This window comes from Bufo bufo, chromosome 5 (assembly GCF_905171765.1).
Source record: "Bufo bufo chromosome 5, aBufBuf1.1, whole genome shotgun sequence".
NCBI classification, from domain to species: domain Eukaryota; kingdom Metazoa; phylum Chordata; class Amphibia; order Anura; family Bufonidae; genus Bufo; species Bufo bufo.
Genome location: NC_053393.1, coordinates 444,062,009 through 444,084,508, shown reverse-complemented (window position 1 = coordinate 444,084,508; position 22,500 = coordinate 444,062,009). Strand labels below are relative to the sequence as shown.

General features: G+C 39.8%; 1 protein-coding gene and 2 long non-coding RNA genes across 8 annotated transcripts in view; 2 read left to right on the top strand and 1 right to left on the bottom strand.

Annotated features, from left to right (window-relative positions):
* LOC121002232 overlaps positions 1-382 on the top strand; it is a 2,433-nt gene extending 2,051 nt beyond the window's left edge. Inside the window, exon 2 of the long non-coding RNA XR_005779257.1 lies at positions 1-382. This exon is cut by the window's left edge and continues 100 nt beyond it. This is a non-coding gene — a long non-coding RNA (uncharacterized LOC121002232).
* Positions 312-22,500, bottom strand: part of HOXA3 (homeobox A3) — a 45,610-nt gene continuing 23,421 nt past the window's right edge. For 5 of the 6 annotated variants that reach the window (XM_040433586.1, XM_040433589.1, XM_040433591.1 and 2 more), the window contains 2 exons: positions 6,191-6,751; positions 312-1,710 (listed from right to left, as the gene is read on the bottom strand). In XM_040433586.1, coding sequence (XP_040289520.1) covers positions 938-1,710; positions 6,191-6,635 — 1,218 coding nt within the window. In that variant the 5' untranslated portion in view covers positions 6,636-6,751 and the 3' untranslated portion in view covers positions 312-937. Of the gene's footprint in view, positions 1,711-6,190; positions 6,752-9,405; positions 9,507-22,500 lie in introns of those variants that run through there. The other variant, XM_040433590.1, reaches the window with a different exon arrangement.
* LOC121002231 lies at positions 9,608-14,697 on the top strand. Its single transcript, XR_005779256.1, has 3 exons — positions 9,608-9,729; positions 10,740-10,915; positions 14,151-14,697. It is a non-coding gene; the product is annotated as an uncharacterized LOC121002231 (long non-coding RNA).

The window sequence follows — 22,500 nt, the reverse complement described above, 5'->3', positions numbered from 1 at the left end:
CCTTGTGAACAGATGCCTGGGAGCTGATGCTGCAGATTGGAGCACAACATGGCGTAAGAAGCCCATCAGCACAAAGCTATTACCTACCGGACCTCCATTATCAGCCATCTTATCAATCAACTCTCCCTCTCTCTCAGCTACAAAAGAAGCTGCTGCTTCCTTCCCTACCTTCAAATGCTGCTGCAGTGACTTGACAAGACCTTACCATGGTTCGAACTGCTTGTATTAAATATATATATATATATATATATATATATATATAACCCTTTCATGCGTGTATTTATGTATATAAAGGAATATGCAAATGCTGATATTTTATCTACCATTTTATTGCATCTTTAAAGAGAATTATTCTTTTTGCCATCGTTGCCTGTGCCATTATCCCATCGAACAAAAGTCCAGTAACCAGAGCTGACTATATCTGCTATGTATGGTTTATAAATATGAGATGGGATAAATAAGATGTAAACAGTTCCATATATTTGTATGCAGACGAAAAATAATAATAAATTAACTGGAACTGATGCCCCAGCGTGCACACATTAATGACTATAACAATTGTAATGATCCAGGCTGATCACCCTGTTCAAGCGCTTTTTAGGATATTTGTCTAGCAATTTAAAGGAAGTGCAATAATAATTTAATTGGTTTCCCTGTGGGATAGGAAATGTAGGAACAATTCACATTTAAGAAGATATTTTCATATAAAATTTTGTTCTTATACCCTGTTTGATAAAAGTGTCGATTAGAATACAAAGATATCTGCTCCAGGTAGTGTTCATAGTAGGTGACTGGGACTATGCAAAAAAAAAAAAAAAAAAACACAAAGAATTCAACCCCAAAAAAGTTAAAAATATAAAATAAGGGAACTATTTGAATTATAGGTAGAAAAAAAAAATAAGAATGTCATCGATGTCCCCTACACCTATTGGTGTCTTTACAAATGTGTCAACTTGGGTGCTTCCTGAATTCTTCCCTGAGAGCTATGATGAGAAGATAATTCTGTATAGGTAGGGTGGGTGTCACAAGGTCCATGGTGGTGACTACTGTTCATGGATCCTGGTCCATTGTAGTCCATGTTGGAGGAGGAATGAGTCAGATGGGTTAGACCAAACATGGAGGGCCCTGAATTAGTCATGGATTCCACATAATTGCCCCCTACATAAACGGGGCTTCCCTGTACGTGAGGATTGCCATAACCACCACTGGCTTGGAGTGGGTGAGGGTCATATTCTGGGGTGACAGCAGCAGTTCCTGTGTATCTCTTCTGATGAGGGGGGCAGCTGTTGTGATGAGGGCTGGGGTATGGAGCAGGCACACCATAGGAGTTTGGGTGGGGTTTGTTAAAGGCTGGGGGAGACTGAGGCTCATAAGGGACACTGTTTACCAGAGAATGCATAGAGTTCAGATAACCCCCAACAGCTGGAGGTACAGGGCTCCGGCAGGGCGAGGGGCCACCCGATGACGTCATCATGGATTTTCCTTTTTGATCCTTTTTGTATTTCATGCGCCGATTCTGGAACCAGATCTTGATTTGCCTCTCTGTGAGGTTAAGCAAGTTTGCCATCTCCACCCTCCTGGGCCTGCACAGGTATCTGTTAAAATGGAACTCCTTTTCCAGTTCTACCAGCTGGGCGCTTGTGTAAGCGGTGCGGGCTCTTTTGGAAGAAGATTGCCCGGGGGGACTTTTGTCACCAGCACAACTCTCACCTGCAAGGACCATCAAATAAATCATCACAACACAAACTTATGCAATGATCACCCACAGAGAGTCAACCACAAAGCAAACTAATAGGTGTCTCTTGGGCAGTCAATGCCAGATTAATGGAATACAAGGGTACTTGTCACATCCTATAGGCAGTCCAAAAGGCAGCAGGTCAATTTAGGGGAGGGAACTGTGCAGATTGATATATAGTTTTGTGGGAAAAGATCCAGTATAAGGCCTCATGCACACGACCGTAGTTCTGGTCCGCATCCGAGACGCAGTTTTTGCGGACAGCACTCCGTGGGCTGTCCGTAACCGTTGCACCGTTCCGTAGCCCTGCAAAAAAATAATAACATGTCCTATTCTTGTCCGTTTTGCGGACAAAAATAGGCATTTCTACAATGGGCCGCCTGTTCCGCAAATTGCAGAAGGCACATGGGCAGGTGAAGTTTTTTGCAGATCCGCGGTTTGCGGGCCGCAAAAAAACGGAACGGTCGTGTGCATGAGGCCTTACTTTTATTTTATTGATTTAATCCCACCTTGTTGTGTGCTTAGGAGTCCAGTGGGTGGTCCTACTGGTGATTGACAGCTTTTTCTCTAGGCACAGTTATATATGGAATGCTGTCAATCACAAAGTAAGACCCTCCACTGGACTATAAGGCCTCATGCACACGAACGTTGTTTGTTTCCGTGTCCGTTCCATTTTTTTTGCGGATAGGATGCGGACCCATTCACATGCGGACCATGTGCTGTCCGCATCAGTATGTCCGTTCCGATGCCCCGCAAAAAAAATAGTGCATGTCCTATTTTTTTCTAGTTTGCGGACAAGGATAGGCATTATTACAATGGATCCGCAAAAATAAAGTATCCGCAAAAAATACGGATGCCATACGGAACGTCATCCTTTTTTTTGCGGATTCGCAAAACACATACGGTCGTGTGCATGAGGCCTTAGGCAGAGATTTAAAGAGGACCCTTCACCACAAAATGAGGTGCACTCTGCAGGCAGCAGGTTATGGAGCAAGAGGTGCTGAGCAGATTGATATATACTTTGGTCAGAAAAGATTTAATTTATACATTTATATCTCAGTTTTTTGCCACTTCAGTTGTACATGGGAAGATGTTATTGATAGCATTCTCTGTGTAAGGGCTCATGCACACAAACCTATATTCTTTCCGTGTCCGTTTCATTTATTTTTTGTGGACCGTATACGGAACTATTCATTTCAATGGGTTCGCAAAAAAAAAACGGAAGGTAATCCGTTTGCATTCTGTTTCAGTATGTCCATATTTCCATTCCACAAAAAAATAGAACATGTCCTATTAGGCCTCTTGCACACGAAAGTTGTGTGCCTGTGGCCGTATTGGGGCCCGCATATGACGGGTCCGCAATACACAGGCACCGGCCCGTGTGCACTCCGTATCACGGATGCAGACCCATTCGCTTGAATGGCTCCGCAATCACGGAGATGCGGAACGGAAGCACGGATTGGACCCCACGGAAGCAGTACAGAGTGCTTCAGTGGTGTTTCTGTCCGTGCCTCCGCACTGCAAAAAAAATAGAACTTGTTCTATTTTTTTGCGGTGCAGACGGATCATGGACCCATTCAAGTTGAATGGGTCTCAATCTGTCCCGGCCGCCGCATGGACGTTGCCCGTGCATTGGGGACCGCAAATTGCGGTCCCCAATGCACAGAACAGACCCATAACGGCAGTGTGCAAAAGGCCTTATTGTCCGCATTACGGACAAACATAGGACTGTTCTATCAGGGGCCAGCTGCTTTGTTCCGCAAAATACAGAATGCACACAGACGTCATCCGTATTTTTTGCGGACTGCAAAATACATACGGTCGTGTGCAAGAGGCCTAAGTATGTTTACAGAGATAGTCAGTGACTAGAGATAGTACAGGGGTCCTTAAGCATAGAAAGAGCCGAGGTTTAATTGTGTAAATTACAGGTTTTATCGGATCTTTTCACACAAAACTATATATTAATCTGCTCAGTTTATCTTGCTGTATAACATGCTAAAGATTTAGTGGTCACAGGTCATCTTTAAATGAATAAAATACAAATTATATGGAATCTTTCTCCATAAAACTATAGTTAGATAGATAGATAGATAGATAGATAGATAGATATAGATAGACTGACAGACATCTATATTAATCTGCTTTCTCTATAACATGCTTCCTTAGAATACATGTGCAAAAATTCTAATATAAATAAATAAATAAAAACTCATATGTCTATGTCTAAAGTTAATATTTTTGAGGGGATGAGAACATTACTGTCATTACAATTCACACAAGTTTTAACCACCCAGCTTTCCCAGGCTTCTGAAGGGCAATGTGTGCCATGCACATGACATGGGATATAGCATAGCTAGGCATAGGTAAGCAAAGAAAGTTGTGTGGAGGCTGTAATACTGGGCAAATAAATATTTATAATAATAAAATATTACTAAATAATAATTGAAGTTATGACCAGAAAATTGCAGACTTAATAGGCTAGACTATTTCATTGAGTATGTGCGTCAACAGAAAAAATAAATAATAGTAATAATAATAGCAGCAACAACAGTAGTTTTAGTCCTATTTTCTGGTAAAAGTAAATGCTGCATGAAGCTGCCTGACCGACCTCCTTGCTGAACGCCACATGGAAGCTGCTGTGTGTGAACAGAGGGCTGCACTCCCTGCCCACTGCTATGTATCAGAGCAACCCAGGAAGCCAGATGGTAATGACAACCGAGCTGCTCTGCCAAGTCAGCTCCATGTTATGGTTATAGACACAAGGTGATGCATTCAAATGCTGTTGTGAAATATACACAGTCAAAAAAAAATCTCCTATCTGGAAACACCTGCATAAGCCTCCAATATTCACATTTTCCAACCTAAACATCTCTATAGGGGAAAGGAGGAATCTGGAGAACTTTACACGTCTAGAACTGTCTATTAATCCTAACATCCCCCAATAATATGGGTAAGGAAAAGAACAGATTTCGTGCATTGTCACTCCCAAGAAGAAGAACACATTAGAAACCTTGGCCATGCTACAGGAGTCTATCAGAGAGGCTACTGCGCATGCCCACACGGAAGTAACCAGGAGCAGAGAGGAGGAGGAGGAGGAGGGATAGGGGAGCAGGAGAAAACAAGGAAATAAGGAAGAGACAGAGGGAGACATTGCAGCCTATTGGGGTTTTCTATATTCTGCAAATCTCCAAACTACATAGATCCAGGGACTTGTCATGTTTAATTCTCCAAACTGCAACTATGAAAGTAGCTGAGCTGTCAGGAACTCATCATACAGGAACACAGAATGGCTGCTCCTCTATATTAGATGGGATCCAATTATATCCAATAATTATATAAAAGAAATTAATTGTTATTAGTGCAGCTGCATTATATGACTGACAGTGTTGTCTCCATCTCAGCTCTTGTCACAGTCCCTGGGAATGATGGAGCTACTGAATACTAGTATTATTATTAGTAGTAGAAGTAATCATTATTAGTATTAGCATTAAGTTTAAAAAAACCTTTGATACTACTCTCTGAATAGGGCATGTCAGTACAGCAGTTTTTGTTTCTACAGCTGTAGATTTGCTAGAAGTGATTTTTTTTTAGTATTAATAGTGGCAACAGTGACATTAGGGCCTGTAGTAGTTATAGTAGTAATAATAGATGAATACCACATGCATTGTCCTCCAAATTATTACTCACAGCTTGATATTTTCAAATATTATCTAAATGTATCCATGTGGGGAGGATAATAATACTATTATTTATAATTAAGGAAAGATATGAGTTAAGCGTCCTAAATATTATAACACTACAGAATGCTTCTAAAAACAGCTTCTTAGTGTCTGTAAATGTTATGTCATGTTATAAGACATAGATAGATGAAAGATTATCGATAGATAGATAGATAGATAGATAGATAGATAGATAGGTAGATAGATTCAATTAGATAGATATTCAGATACAATATAAATAGATCGATAGACAATAGATATATAGTTAGAATATAGATAGATAGATAATGGATAGATAGATAGATAGATAGATAGATAGACTTAAGATAGATAGATAGAAGATAGATAGATAGATAGATAGATAGATAGATAGATAGATAGATAGATAGACTTAAGATAGATAGATAGATACTGCAGATAGATAGATAGATAGATAGATAGATAGATAGATAGATACTGCAGATAGATAGATAGATAGATAGATAGATAGATATTAGATAGATAGATAGATAGATAGATAGACTTAATTATTTTGCACTGGGACTCATTACAATTCACAGTAGGCCAATAAAACCACTGTTTGTCCTCAGGTGTCGCAATAAAGTTTTGATGAAAGGGTTAATGTACAATTTTACCTTCCAGCATTTAACTCTATAAGTGCCACCCTGCAAGTCAGCTCCAGCTGCCATGAAAGCTGTGCCTCAGGTGTGGGGAGAGGAGAAGCTGGTGACTTTACCTGAGCTGGAGTTTCCTGCTGCTGCTGCCGCCGCTGCTGCTCCTGCTGCTGTTGTTGCTTTTTGCTTAGTGTTCTGCCGAGATTCCTTCATCCAGGGGAAGATCTGCTTGGACATTGTGGGTGAGGAGATACCGGTGGCTTTGGAGGTGGAGGTGGTGGCTGCATTATTGGCATGTTGGTCAGGTGGGGACACAGAGGGTGGTGTAGGCTGCTGCTGCTCTTGGCTTGATTGACTATTGATGGCTCTCATACAACTCTCATTGATGTCAATGGCTTTGTGATGTGGCACTGTGCTGCCAGGTGTCTGCAGAGAGCAGGCAGGTCGATGATAGTCACTTTCCAAGGGATATTGCTGCTGACTTGCATTATAGGTGTAACCATTGGCTCCTGGGTAGGGGTATCCACCATAGATCGCAGAGCTGTCGTAGTAGGTCGCTTTTTGCATTTCGTTGTTTCCCAATATTTATTTCACAAACTGACAGGGTCCTGACACCCGTAAAGAATAACATTGGCACCCTGAGTCACGTGGTGCTGCTCCTCCAATGGCCTCTGTGGTCAGACCTGTGGTAGAGAAGAAGCAAGTTACAGTCAGGAGATGGGAGAGATCCATCTTACTTACAATAGCTAAGTGACATGAAAGCCAGCAAGGAAAAAGTGCTCAGCAATATTGAGAACTGTGTATTAAGATGATAGGGCTGCTCACTAACGTCCAACTAATTCCCACTCTCCCAGAAATTACACTTCAATGCAGTGTGAATGAGTCCATCACAGGTCAGGGTGAGAACAGCCCTCCCCTACCTACCACAGCAGACAATCCGGCTCACTACCCTGGGCACATTATGGAGCCCTGCTAATAAATATCAGATCATAGGTATACATATAGATATATATTATATGTGTTTCATAATCAGTAGTCAAGCTGCACTTTCCACATATACAATATTGCATTAGGATTTGTTAAGCTTTTATATTTCATATAGATGCTTGTACTACTCTCCTCCACACTCATGCGGTCCTCAGTGCCCCTTTCAATCTGATCTATCTCATGTTGAACAGATAACCTTAGCTCTAGGGCCGCATTGTAAATCACAAGTTATTGCTCACACAGAGCACAGTATTGACTCAGTAAATACTCGTTTATCAAGGAACAGATATAGCCTCCTAAGCACAGGCCTAGAAAGCAATATGTTACCTGCAGCTCAATTACCTCCTTACAATTACCTCCATATCCTCTAATTCAAGTATGCAATAGATAATGTAAATAAATAATGCTATATGAATGGGAAAAAAAGCTTTATATATATATATATATATATATATATATATATAATTTTTTATTATTATTATTATTATTATTATTATTATTTTTAAAGAGTAGTAACATTTTTAAAGTTTTAAACATTTTTTGTTTGCTTTTATGCATTTGTATCACTGGAATATCAACTTGTAACCTCTGTTTTTACATTGGATACTGTACAATACAATGTCTGCATCTTTATACTACAAAATATCAAATACAGCAACAGAGAAATATTCAGCATATACATATTTTATGAATATAAAGGAATATGATCCTTCAATGAGCAGCAGAATAATGTTGACAATATTTTTAGTTGATAATTTAGTTACTCTCATCTGAACTCTTGTATCCTAGACTCTAGTGCTTTGCATTTGTATTTATATCCTTTTTTTATTTATTCCATGATATGTATGCCTAGATGCAACATTGATACCTCACTATGAAATTTGTCCTGTACATTTATTCTGCAATATATATATATATATATATATATATATATATATATATATATTTATTTTTTTAATAAAAACTAAAGCACGTTTCTAATTAGATGAGAATATTAATAAACAACATTAAAAAAAAGTCAATTGCCTTGTATTGTGATTAGTCCTCACATGAAATGTACACAATTCTACCTGTTAAAACATGATGGATCTGAAAAAACACCAGGAACCAGAAAGACCAGCAGCGTTCATCTCCATGACCACGGCATGAACTTTCTGTGCAACCCCTAACGATAATAGGTTCTGTCTTTGCAACTGCTCTGTAATTTGATGTATGGGGGTCATTTGGCTAGAGAGAGAGTAGATGATGGAAACACAAGCCATAAAATACTTCTAGGATCTTGTCTATCTTTTGTTAAATCTTCATGTTTACCTATCTCAAAATAACTATTTAAACTAGACATACAACACAAAAGCAAAGCATTAAAATGCCCAGGAAAGCAAACAGTATAGAATTGAAAAAGCTACATTTCTGACGTTTCCTTTTTACAACAAAAAAAAAACAACTTAGAAAAATTATAAATTAAATACTATATACATCATATATTAAAACTCTGTGTGTGTTGGGGTGTGTATAGTTATAACTATACTTACACATGTTATACATATTAATAGAATAATATAGTTGCTCTTATTTGAATTACAACAGAATTCAATGTGAACAATGTGGACAGGTACAAACAAAAACTTTGTCTTCAATGTTTCATTATTGTTGCATATTAAAATTATGTGAATAAAGTCACCTAGAGGATCAATATTTTATAACCCTGATGCCTCTCATTTCTCTAGGGCTGATGTGCCATTACCGCTGCTACAAGCCTATCAGACCTTCCAAGGCCAATGAAATATTTCATATAGAACATACGTAGAAATAGCAAGCAACTCAATATATATATATATATATATATATATATATATATAACTACTGGGCCGGTGCTATCAAATATATATAATCACCCCACCATGTTTAGCATCCCTGGGTAGTGCTTCCTAAAATATTTAATACTAGATACTAAAGTTCTTCGATTTTATTACATTCGCAAATTGTAAAAATAGTATTTCAAAAGTATAAAAAAAAATCTCTCTTTAAAATGTAATCATGATCAGGTAATGTTAGAGGATGATCAATATTAAATGCCTTTGTTCTACCGCATGGAGATGAAATATAAAATGTTTAAGGGATTAATAACAAAAGAAATAAGTAATCTCTGAGATTCAGGTCTCAGATATGGCAAGAAACTGTGGAGACCAGAAAGGAGCCTGTATTAGCAAACTATACGTATCAGTCATTTCTTGAAAGGAAGCTTGAGCTTGTGAACTCTTCTTGAACCGAGATTTAAGACTATGGTCATAAATCACTGGGACATAAACTCCACCATTCACAAGTGATAGAGGATTTCTGGCCGTCTTACCTTGGATTCTGACGACTGATGCAGAACACAGCAGACTTGTTCTCTAGTTCGGGCTCCAGAACCAGCAGATCTGGGTCCCCCCCACCACCACCCTTCTTATGTTCTGGGCATCATGAAGGGGGCAAGGATAGTACCAGCAGCACCTCTCCTGCTCTGTCACCTACAAGCACCAGGATGAGGACAGCCTTCAGGAAACCTCAACAAGAAATGTCTGCCAAAAAAACTGGACAACCCCTAAGGTTACATATGGGCGACCCCGGTCACCAAGATAAGAGCTATCAACTCTCAGGGCTCTCCAAGTGTAGTTCCACAGACACAAAAATGGTATGTTTCTTACTAATATTGCCTGCTGAATGATGCTAGATTCCAGGGAGAATATTCATCTGGGAACAGGGATGTGTGGGGGGAGAAAAAAAAAGGAGAAAGACATTTAAAGTCTAGGGAGATGGGGTAGACATGGAAAGAAAAATAAAATAACATGAAAAAATGGAGGGAGGAGTATCCAGGACCCTGTGAAAGGAGGAGGCACTGTGGTTCTGGAAAATTATGCTAATGAAGAAGACAGCCTCGGTGCAACATGGGATCTACTGCTCTTTCATTAATTCTCTAATTTATCTCACGAATGTATCTTGTGGCTTGAGCTTCTTCTTGAATATTCCGAATGAGAAATAAACTGTAAATTCTAGATGGGGCCATACACGTCTGATCTGGTGGTGACCTATTAAAGTGCTACAGAAATATCAAATGCCTGTGAAATCCAGGCAGAAAGCCCGTTGATATATGACTACAGATTGGCCAATCTATATGAAATATACCTATAGAAACATGAGCTTTTTTTTTTATTTTTTTTCAGGCACGATCTTAGTATTTTTCAGTAGGGATTAACAAGCTTGGAGGTTCTTCTGAGAAATGGTTTAGCCCAAACCAGGTGTTAAAAAAAATCTAAGATGAATGTTTCAAACTATTGTGAGGAAGAATAATGCTATGAAGGCATGGGATAAGGCACAGACATAAAGGGCTATAAGACCGGGTGGCCTTTTCTGCATACCAATGGTTTTTTGTCATTTATGGGCAGACAAGATTTATGGCACCATGCACTAGGGCTGTAAACGGGGCATTAAAACCTAGAAACACTTGCTCCTCATGGCATATTGCAATGGCAGCACATGAAAGGAGGCAGCGTAGGAGGAGAAGGGTGGAAGAAATCCACTACTAGGCATTTCCATTGACTCCTGTGCTCGGTGTTGTATCTGATGAAAGCCACTTTGGTCAATCATTCACCCCACTACTTCTTAAATTGCTGATCTGAGCTTCTTTTTTTTTTATTATTTCAGTGCTGCCGGGAAAATAGCACTACCAGCCCAAGCCCTGGACACCCTACACACTAATGTCTTCCAGACTGGAGCCTGCAAGAATCAGCCAAAAACACCAGGGCGATAAATAGGACTAGAAGCCATGATTATGATATGAAAGCTTTCTATCCATAGCTGGAAGATGCTCCTTACACCAGGTACAGTCTTCTGTCTTGTAAATCACTGGAGTGCGGCTCCTTGATTATTGTCTGCTGAGATTTATGGCGTCTGCTTCATGCATGCATTTATTTAGCGTTATATATCTCCAATTTAGACGAACAGATGCTTGTAAAATGTTATGTGCACAATAAAATCTTACTACCCACTGCGCCTGGCTTTATTGTATGCAATGCTTAAATCTATGGCAATCACGACTGTAATACGGATATCAGTGCAACCAACGCCGTGTGCGATATAAGGCAGGTGAGGGATAATATCAGGTGCAAATAATGCCACCGAAATGGATATTTATTTATTTTTTACAATCGAATATAGGAGAGTATTGTGTATATATAAGACAATATTGGGATGCATCAATTATGGGAAGATGAATTGCGATCAAATATCATTCTAAATATTATAAATATATAGGAGAGCAATGTGTATATATAAGACAATATTGAGAGGCATCAATTATGGGAAGATGAAATGCGATCAAATATCATTCTAAATATTATAAATATATAGGAAAGTATTGTGTGTATATATAGCAGAATATTGAGATACTGAGATGTGTCCATTTCTTCATTCATTATGGGAATATATAAGGCAATAAAATATCATTCAAAATATTATAAATATATAGGAGAGTATTGTGTATATATAGGAGAATACTGAGATACCGAGACGTATCTATTTCTTCATTCATCAATTATGGGAAGATATAATGCAATAAAATATCATTGTTAATAGAAAGATAGATAGATAGATAGATAGATAGATAGATAGATAGATAGATAGATAGATAGATAGATAGATATGAAATAGATGTACAGATAGATTTTATTTTCTTCTTCTGAGCGGCCACGTCTGTAAGACATAATTGTAAAGCATTTCTAAACGTCATCTTATCAAGCTCTTCTGCCCCAATTCACCAGCTACATAAATCAAATCTCAACACTGTGACCTTTCCTCAAGCGCCACTCATTAGTGCATGCACTTAATATCCTCACTCTCCCTATGTATTTATATGTTACTTTGTACAAATTGTAACATGCCAATACTCATATCTATAGGATATGAACAATAAGCACTCCAGCCCCAGCTGATAGTGTATGAGGCGGCCTCTTAAAGATTATGAAAGGCACTGTGAAGTATCCAGATAGGTTATCACCATCCAGGGCGCTAGTGATGTGGTGATATAAAACTGTAAGACCTATATCCACATAATGTGACCAAATAATAGCCATGAGGATACACTCACACAACCTACTACAGAAACAAATCAACATAAAAATAAAGCCCAACTCCAGAAGCGCCATCAGCCATGAATTTATGAGCTCAGCTGGCAGTGGAGAGAGGATTTTTATTCCATGTGCTTTGTCTGATGATGAGTGACTGCTCAGTTCCTCAAAAGAATCACCAACAAGACTGTAGCCAACATATATTGTGAGACCATTTACAAATCTACATACATGAGGCATTCTCTACTAGCATCTGCAATCCATTTCTGAAGATGCTGCTCAGAACATGGAGATGAATCATCGCTCACACCCTACTAAAGCCCTACTAATGACCTTTGCCTTGGTCAACAATAACTCACACCATTCATGAACAATCAGCGGATATACCTTAGAATAAGATCCATCCTTTCAGCCCTATCAGCTTTCCAATGGGGTATCCTTGATGGTGGGATCAGGGCTGAGTACAATAAGGAGAACCTTTTGCTGGGGGTGATAAGGAGAGATACTAGAATCGCCTAATCACAGGAGAAGCCTGCCTGGCTCTCAGCTCCAAATCCTCCAGAAGGTTTTGCAGCCCTCACGTGGTTCTACGTCAAATGAAATCATTTAATTTCAAATAGGAGATGGTAAAAGAACCAGACCGTCCAGATCCAATATCTCCAAACCTTAACTATTACATAAACCCAAGAAGAAACAAGCCAAAACCCTCCAACCCCTCCCTAAAGTATTCCCAATCTGCTGTGAAAACATTCCACAACCTGAGAGGTTGACTTGTACACCCCAAAATTACTACAGTAGTTACTATAGGTAGTCAACTTACAGAGAGAACACACGGATAGATGGGTCCACGCAGTGGAAGCCTTGACTGATTACCAAGCTCAGCACATATAAGCCATTACAGCCCCATTGAGGAGAGCTTGCTACACTCCCACACATGACACATGTCCCACAGTAGAGACTAAAAGGCCTTTAATTACCTGACAAATGCAAAACTGGTCTCTCCTTCAAGTAGCTTTTTTGTTCACACTATCATGTATGTGCTTGAATGTAATAGTGAATTGGCTCTGAAATGTCTTCAGTCTTCAGAGATCCTCCTGCACAATGCTCCCTACGCATTTCCTATACCAATAATTGACTAAGCCACAAAATTATAGGGTTCTCCTTAGGTTCAGCTTCGGCAAATTATTCTCTTGGCTCAATGAACTACTATTCGTATATAGATGATGGATAGGCAGATAGATAGATAATAGATAGATAGATAGATAGATATATAGATAGATAGATAGATAGATAGATAGATAGATAGATAAATAGATATTAGATAGATAGATTATAGATTGACACATGGATGATAGATATGTAGATAGATAGATAGATAGATAGATAGATAGATAGATAGATAGATAGATAGATGGGTAGATCATAGATTGATATATAGATACATAGATAGATAGATAGATAGATAGATAGATATTAGATGGATGGATAGATAGATAGATAGATAGATAGATAGATAGATAATAGATAGATAGATATTGGATGTATAAATTGATGGATAGATAGATAGATAGATAGATAGATAGATAGATAGATAGATAGATAGACACACGAGTACACCTAGAGACCATGCCATATATCTGTAACATGGGAACACTCCAGAATATCCACATTGCATTCATGGAAGCGAATATAACTGATTTTCTGGCCCAGACATGTCACATTGGAGCTAGTTAATGAATATATTTTATATAATGGACCAGAGAACAAATAAAAAGCCTCCTGGCAGGAAAGGGGCGCAGGATTAATGGATAAATGATCGGCAGAGACACAGATGAGAGGCGAAGCTTTCCCCGGACCCGATCATGTGAAAAACACTTTAGCCCTGGATGTTACATGTAAGGGGAGACAATCTTTCTGTTTGGAGTTGGAGATGGCTTTAGTGCCTGTGAAATATACACTGGCTCACCTCATACATCTCTCTGCCTTCCAGAAATCGAAGATGGAAGCAGGTTTACTGGAATCGGCTGGAGATAAATCAATGTTCCTGGATGGACTCAAGTGGATCATATTCGTGCTGGTTACTTTGGGGAATTTCTGGATTGAGACTTGGCTTTAGTGTCCTGAGCAGTTGACAAAGTTACTTGCCACACTGAGGACTGAGGGTGGGGTCCACCTAGCCATGGACTGTAAAGTTCTAATCACTGGGTGCTTTTTACACATGGAGGTTGACACTTGAGCTGTTGATGAAGGTTGTTAATTCTGCCTCAAATTTTTCGGGGGGATTGAAGATGATTTATGTTATTTTGCTTTACAGGCAGAAGTGCAAATCAGTGCAAGCCTACTGAGCACGAGGTTGACCGCCACACCACACAATGGGAGCTTTCTCTATGTTCTAGAATGGAGAGAATAGTGCAGAGGCTTATAGAAGCCAGAAGGGTCAAACTGCAAACTTTTACTGCATTGTGCTGGGAAATAGTTAATGATTTAAGGGCGAATATCTGAATGTGTACATATACAGGAGTAGATGATTAGATAGATATATTAGATAGATAAATAGATAGATACAGATAATAGATAGCTATTAGATAAATAGATGATAGATGATAGATAGATAGATAGATAGATAGATAGATAGATAGATAGATAGATAGATAGATAGAGATAATATATAGCTATTAGATAAATAGATGATAGATAGATAGATAGATAGATAGATAGAGAAAGATATGATTTTTATTTGCACATAGGACTTTAGGTGCACAAAATAAGGTAAGTACAGATCTGGCACCGCCTTTTGGTTCTCTTAAACCCATAGTCTATCCTAAGAAGGACCGTGTTGAGCAGCAATATCTATGGCTGTCTCTCCCTATATATCCTTTCCTGTCTGATAATGCTGTAAGTTGTTCTGCAGTCTTACCTCCCACGTGAAATCCTTGGTAACAATTTACCATATCACAGTGGGCTTTGTTATTTAATAAACTTTTTTTTTTAGAACAGTTAGATCTGTAAGTATTATACTATAATATAGTGGAAATGAAGGTTTTAGTTTAGCATTGTGAAGCCAGCTTACCATAGATGAAAATATGTATCATTTCAGAGATGCATGATTTTATTCTTAATTTCTTTAAATTTATTGCTCATGATTAGTGGGACAGGTGTGAACAAAAGAGAATCAATAAAGGTGTCAGCAGGGGCACTTACTGCTGCGTGTGAAGGAGATTTTATTACCGGTTTAAATATCGTTGAGAAAAGAAAACAACACATTTGGGTAGCGAAGCTGCAAATGCAAAAAAAAAGTGTTCTTAAAGCAAAATGACATCATATGCACCGTAGTCCCTGCTTGAAATAGTCAAATCTACTTTAAGAAACAAAGCTCTGTCCCAAACAAACTAACATCATGCAAATGTAATATTTCCAACAACAGAGAAACACATCTGCACTGAGCAGCCTCAGGAAACTTCCTATTTGGATGTCAACTTGAGAATGGCAAATAAATCATCAAGCTGAACCCTTTGTCCTGTTGAATTGCTGGAAAGAATATTCGCATGCCCAATGACTCCTTAAATATCACTATTTCTGGTTAGCTTCTGGTTTTCGAAAGCCAAGTGTGCTAAAGTAATTCAGTCATATCTATATCATAAAGTCAAATAGCACTGAGTTATAATTCTTTACATGCAACATATGCACGAGGAGAGAAAGAAAGAAGGAAAGAGAAAGAAAGAAAGAAAGAAAGAAAGAAAGAAAGAAAGAGAAAGAAAGGAAGGAAGAAAGAAAGAAAAAGAAAGAAAGAAAGAAAATGTAAACAGGGTCGTAGATAAACCATAACTATGAATAGAGAGAGACAGGCAGGCAGATGGACAGAAAAAAAATGATAGAAAGGACAGAGATACAGATAGATAAATAGATAGATAAATCTATACAAGATAGATAGATAAATAGATATAGATGATAGTGAGACCCTGCTATGCTTCACACAAATATTTTAGCAATTTTATCCTTTTCAACAAGAATCATATGATGCAACAGGACAAAACTACTAATGTTTTTAGTCTAAGATGTTACCATGATCATTCCTTTTCCCTCAGCCCTACGGTCATACCAGGAAGCTTTTTACATTTTGTCTAGATGAATATACACAGCTTTGTACTTAACTGACCTTACAGGATTTGTCAGATTTTCAACACTGCAGTAGTGTACTAACTTTTATTGGTTCTCCCCCAGGATTTCTTACTTTAAGGAAGAGAAAGTATATACAAATCTACCCATCCTTCTATGAACTCTCTACTTCTTCTACTGTGTATTCCCCATGCAAGCATGCACATACAGAGGGATTTTCTATATTCTATCTACAGTATATATCACACATATGTATATATAGTATTTTAGTTCCTCCATCTAACTACCTTCCCATACACTGTGTCTATTTCCCTATCTGGCATAGCTATCATATTTTCTTCTTGCCATCTACTTACCTACCCAACTATCTATCTACCTATCTATCTATCTATCTATCTATCTATCTTTCTCTCTATCCATCCACCCACTTTTCTCTTTTATGTATCTGTCATCTTTCCTATTTCCTGGCTATTATCTACCACATTTTACATGTGCAACACATATATGTTTGCAGGTATATATTGATTGACTCATTTCTCCAATATGCATCTATTGGTCTACATATGTTATATATTTCCATGTATGAGAAATAAATATGTAATTACATTTTTTACATCACAGACCAGTGTTGTGCAAAATTCAAAACATTTTAACTGAAAGCAGTAAAAGACAGGGACAATATGGTTGCAATTAGCAACAACACATCTGTCCCAATTTCTCTAGCATTGTCCCTTAATGCACTTTACACATCCATTGGTGGCATTAAACCTTAGAATATTACACTATAAATGCAATACATTTAATCTAAATCCAATGTAAGTTGTACTCTATGATGTAAATTGCATTTTGTTTTCTAAAACCATGCACAAGGAGGGTATGGGGTTTAGCACAAAAAGGCCACAATTCTACATTCTCCACTGCAAGGATACAGGACAGGTTCATATTGACAGCTGCCAATCATTTAGCTGGAGGTGTGCTTTACAAAAAACTTCAAAACCCATTTCATTGCTATGACAATGTCATTATTCTCTCCTTATCACTTTCAGCTGTTCTAAATGCATTGATTTCATACATAAAACATTCAGATTAATGAGACATGAAGATGGAATGGGTGGGTCTCTACATCAGTGCTAGGCAGAGTGGCCTTCTACCAGTGGGATGCTCTGGCCATAGGGTCGGGTTTCCTAATGCAGTTTTGGAAGCCAGAACCAGGAGTGAATGAAAAAACTAAATTATAAGTGGTATCTGTCCATTATACTTTCTCTCCTTTTATGATCAATTCTAGATTTTGGCTTCCAAAACTGCATCATAAACCTTGAACATGTGGACCCTAAACACTAGTACTATCACGCATATACATGGTTCCAATCTTATGCATCACTTTAACCCTAGCTACAACATCTCACAATAGGCCTTTTTCTCAGGGTCAGTATTTTTCATCAGTATTTGTAAGGCAAAACCCAGAAGAGTCCAGTACACTGACCAATTCTTGTTTTTGGCTTGTACAAATATTCATATAAAATACTGACTGTGCAAAGGGGGCCTAAAAACATGACACTCTGTCCACTCAAAGCTGCATTCACACGACCGTAGTGTTTTGCAGATCCGCAAAACCACAGATACCGGCCTATGTGTGTTCCCAATTATGTGTGTTCCCAATTTGCGGACCGCACATGGCCGCCGCTACCATAAAAAATGCCTCTTCTTGTCCGCAATTGCGGACAAGAATAGGACATGCTCTATCTTTTTTTGCGGGGCCGTGGAACGGAACTATGGATGTGGACAGCACTCGGTGTGCTGACCGCATATTTTGAAGACCCATTGAATTTAACGGGTCCGCACCTGTTCCACAAAACTGCGGAACGGATCCGTACTCATTCATAGGGTTGTGAGAATGTAGCCTAAAGCAAATATAAGTGCCTCCTCCACATATGTCCAAAAAACCAGAGGGGAAATAGTTGCCAGAGTGAATCCCATCTTTTCCTGTAGCATTAGCTTTGGCATTAGGCTAGGGCTACACAGTGACGTGTCATGTGACAAAAAGGTACAACTACACTGCAACATGTGTCACGCAACTTCTTGTCATAGAAAATTAGCGCAACATTTTTTGTAATGACATTCAATGGTGTTGCACTGTGACATGCAACATACTGTGATTGCGACATTCGCACAAAAATCCTTGAATGGATTTTTTTTTTAGTCGTGTGACAGAATGTCGCAGTATGACATCATTGACTATCATTACAAAAAATGACAAGGAGTCGCGAGATGCATACATGAAGCCCTAGCCTTAGTTAAGACGCTGGATGACACATAGGGTTTTTTCTGCAAAGGTGCATCCAGCTGTCATCAATGCTCAGATTAATAAAAAATAAAAAATAGGAGGCACAACTGTAAACCCAAGGATCCAAAGCAAGGTCTGCTAAGGCTGCTTTCACACTGGCGTTTTGGTTTCGGTTTGTGAGATCCGTTCAGGGCTCTCACAAGCGGTCCAAAGCGGATCAGTTTTGCCCTAATGCATTCTGAATTGATAAGGATCCGCTCAGAATGCATCAGTTTGCCTCCGTTCCGTCTCCATTCCGCTTTGGAGGCGGACATCAAAACGCTGCTTGCAGCTTTTTGGCGTCCGTCTGACGAAACTGAGCCAAACGGATCCGTCCTGACACACAATGTAAGTCAATGGGGACAGATCCGCTTTCACTGACACAATATGGCACAATAGAAAACGGATCCGCCCTCCACTGACTTTCAATGGTGTACATGACGGATCCGTCTTGGCTATGTTACAGATAATGCAAATGGATCCGTTCTGAACGGATGCAGAGGGTCGTATTATCTGAACGGATCCGTCTGTGCAGATCCATGATGGATCCGCACCAAACGCGAGTGTAAAAGTAGCCTAATACTGACAGTTAGGCCTCATGCACACGAATGTATTTTCATTCCGAGTCGGTGTGCATTCCGTTTCCGTACTTCCGTATTTCCTTTCCCCCCAAAAATAGAACATGTCCTATTATTGTCCGCATTACGGACAAGGATAGTACTGTTGTATTAGGGGCCAGCTGTTCCGTTCCGCAAAATACGGAATGCACATGGACATCATCCGTATTTTCTGCGGATCCGTTTTTGCGGACCGCAAAATACATACGGCCATGTGCATGAGGCCTTAATACCATACCTTGCACAAGTCTCTACAACAGTCTGTAGTTTACCATCCGTGGACTGAATACAGGTCCCACCAGCTACAGTTTGGAGGAGCATGCTGGGATATGTAGTCACAAGCTTCCAATTAGTTATTATACATCAACACTTTCCTTGCCCTATCCAAGAAGCAGCTTAAAGATTACAGCATCCAAACTGTCACCACATTAACATCAATAGATGAGTCCTATTGACTCAATTATATAAGATCTTATCTCAAGATGAAAACAAAGAGCAAATCAAGCCTCACCAATGATTTATCAAAGAGTCCATGTTATTACACATCAACACTGGGGCTCCCAAGGAAGAACCAGGCTCAGCTCATTTGAGTATGTATACTTTCCCTTGAAGATGACTGATTAGTTGGCTATTTGAATCCTTGCTGTGGATTCCTAGGAATATGTATCAGATATCCCCAGTATGGAGAAGCTACATGGGAAGTGTAATGTGAGAGCCATGCTTCTCATGTATTATGAACTGTCAGGGCCGGATTAACGTAGGGGCTGATGGAGCTGCAGCTCCAGGCCCCTACCATAAAATAGGCCCATCTGCCAGCCAAAAGGCCGTCGGAGGGTTAAAAGTCCTCTGTTGTACACAGCGCAGCGTCACATAGCAGCACACAGACAATGCGGAGACGCTCACCTCATGCTGGCAGCAGGGAGCCTGAGGGCGGGACTCGGGAGGAGCGTAATATGATCCTAGAGTGGAAGCTGCTTCTGCCAGCCCCTCCCCTCCCCGCCCACCAACCAATCAGAGCTGAGGCAAGGCAAGCACTTCACAGGTCCTGTAAGGGAACTGCACAGTGTAAAGTGTAGTTCCCAGGTTAGAACAGTGCATCTGCCAGGACCTGTGATGACATCATCTTCAGCATCACAGGTCCTGCAGAATCTAGCAAAGGAACAGCACCAAAAATGCTGTAGTTCCTAGGTTTGAAAGGTACATCTGCCAGGACCTTTGATGACATCATCACAGGTCCTTCAACCCCTAACAGCAAGTATTAGAAGTTCACAATCAGCTCTGCATTGATCCATACAGACTGGAATGGAGTGGTAAGAGGAGGTCCTCCACTTCTCATCATTTACCCCCCCTCCATGCCCTGTTTTTACTCAATGCTCACTCATGTATAATACTTCAGACAGTTACAGTGACCACTACCTCATGTACTTCACACACACAGTGACTATAATGCATAACTGACCACATATTTCTATAAACACTGCATCTACAGTATTATACCTTGTATGCCTCACATCTATATGTATATACACACACACACACACACACACACTCCATATATTAAACAGTATTATAGATGCAATATGTACAGATATATAATATATATTGCAGTGTACTGATATGTGAGGTACAAGGTATAATATATGCAGTGTGTATAGATATATTGTATATACAGCAGTGTACTGATATGTTAGGTACGAGGTATAATAGATGGTGTGTACAGGTATATTGTATATACAGTATTGGATTGATATGTGAGGTACGAGCTGTAATTTATACCTCATATATCAGTACACTGCTGTATATACTATATACCTGAACACACTGCATATATTATACCACGTTCCTCACATATCAGTACACTGCTGTATACACTATACATCTGTACACACTGTATCTATTATACCGCGTACCTCACATAACTGTACACTGCTGTATATAATATACATCTGCATCTATTATACCTCGTTTGTGTGCCAGGCCTGTTTTGTAATCCCAATCCGGCCCTGATGGCATAAATTATAAAACAGCAGCGAACATAGTTCATGGAACAAAGAGAGAGGCCTGGAATGGGTAGTGGGAGGGGCTATAAAAGGGGAACGGGGGCCCAATTTAGATTCTTGCTATGGGGCCCAGTGATTTCTATGTACGCCTTTGACAGGAGCAGAGAGATAAGAGAAGTGACAGATGACACAGAGTTTAGATTACAGGTTGAATTAACCCTTTAGGATCAAATTGGCTTCTCAGGAGATATATATGTTAAAGGCATCTCATTCAGTAGCTATATAACTAAGGGTGGGTTCACATCTCCTTTATGGATTCCATTAAGTGGGGACTGTGGGGACTATTTTATTATCAGCCAGTGACTGTGTTACTGTAATACTGTTATCAGTTCAGCACATAGTTTTCCCTGTGCATTCACATTTCACTTCACTTGGTTCGTTGTACTACTGTCAGTGTCAGACTGTTGTCACTGTGGGTAACAATGCACAGCAGACAACAATGCACACCACAGTGACAGCTCCTGAGTCCTGTCCTGAGTACTCCTGTCCGGCGTCAGCCTCAGCTTCCCTTCACTATCACTATAATCAATCACTCTTCCTGATCCGGACTCACTCATTAGAGAGCTGAAGAGCCGACTGAGTCAGCAGCAGCAAGTGAATCGAATGGATAGCATCTGCGCATGCGCACCGGCACCTAGAGTCTTCGGTTCACTTGCGAGTCAGCTCAGCAGTCAGTGACTCAGCAAGTGAACCGAAGATCCGATTCATGAATCGGTTCATTTGAATGAGCTGATTCAAATGAACCGATTCATCTGAAAGATCCGAACTTCCTATCACTACTGAGGTCATATCCGGCGGGCCGCGGCATTACAGGAACAGCACCAGCTGCTCTGACGTCCTGCCGCCGGATATACGTCACAGGATATCCGGCGGCAGGACGTCAGAGCAGCTGGTGCAGTTCCTGTAATGCCGGCCCGCCGGATATGACCTCAGTGCGCCCGCGGTTATCCCTCCTGCACGCTGCGCTGTGTACAACCTACTCAGCAGTTTCGACCAGCACATGGCCCACAGCGCTCAGCCACACCAGCCCGTGAGACAGCAGGAGCTTCTGGAGCAGGGCAGGTATCAGATAAACTCATCCAGTTGGAAGGGAGGGCAATCATAGTGCTGTTAGGATTTATGGACACAGCTCTCAGCATGCTTAGCCAGCCTTCTATCTGGCTGTTTCTGAGCCTGTGGACTGTGACTCTCAAGAAGCACAGCCAGATAGAAGGCTGGCTAAGC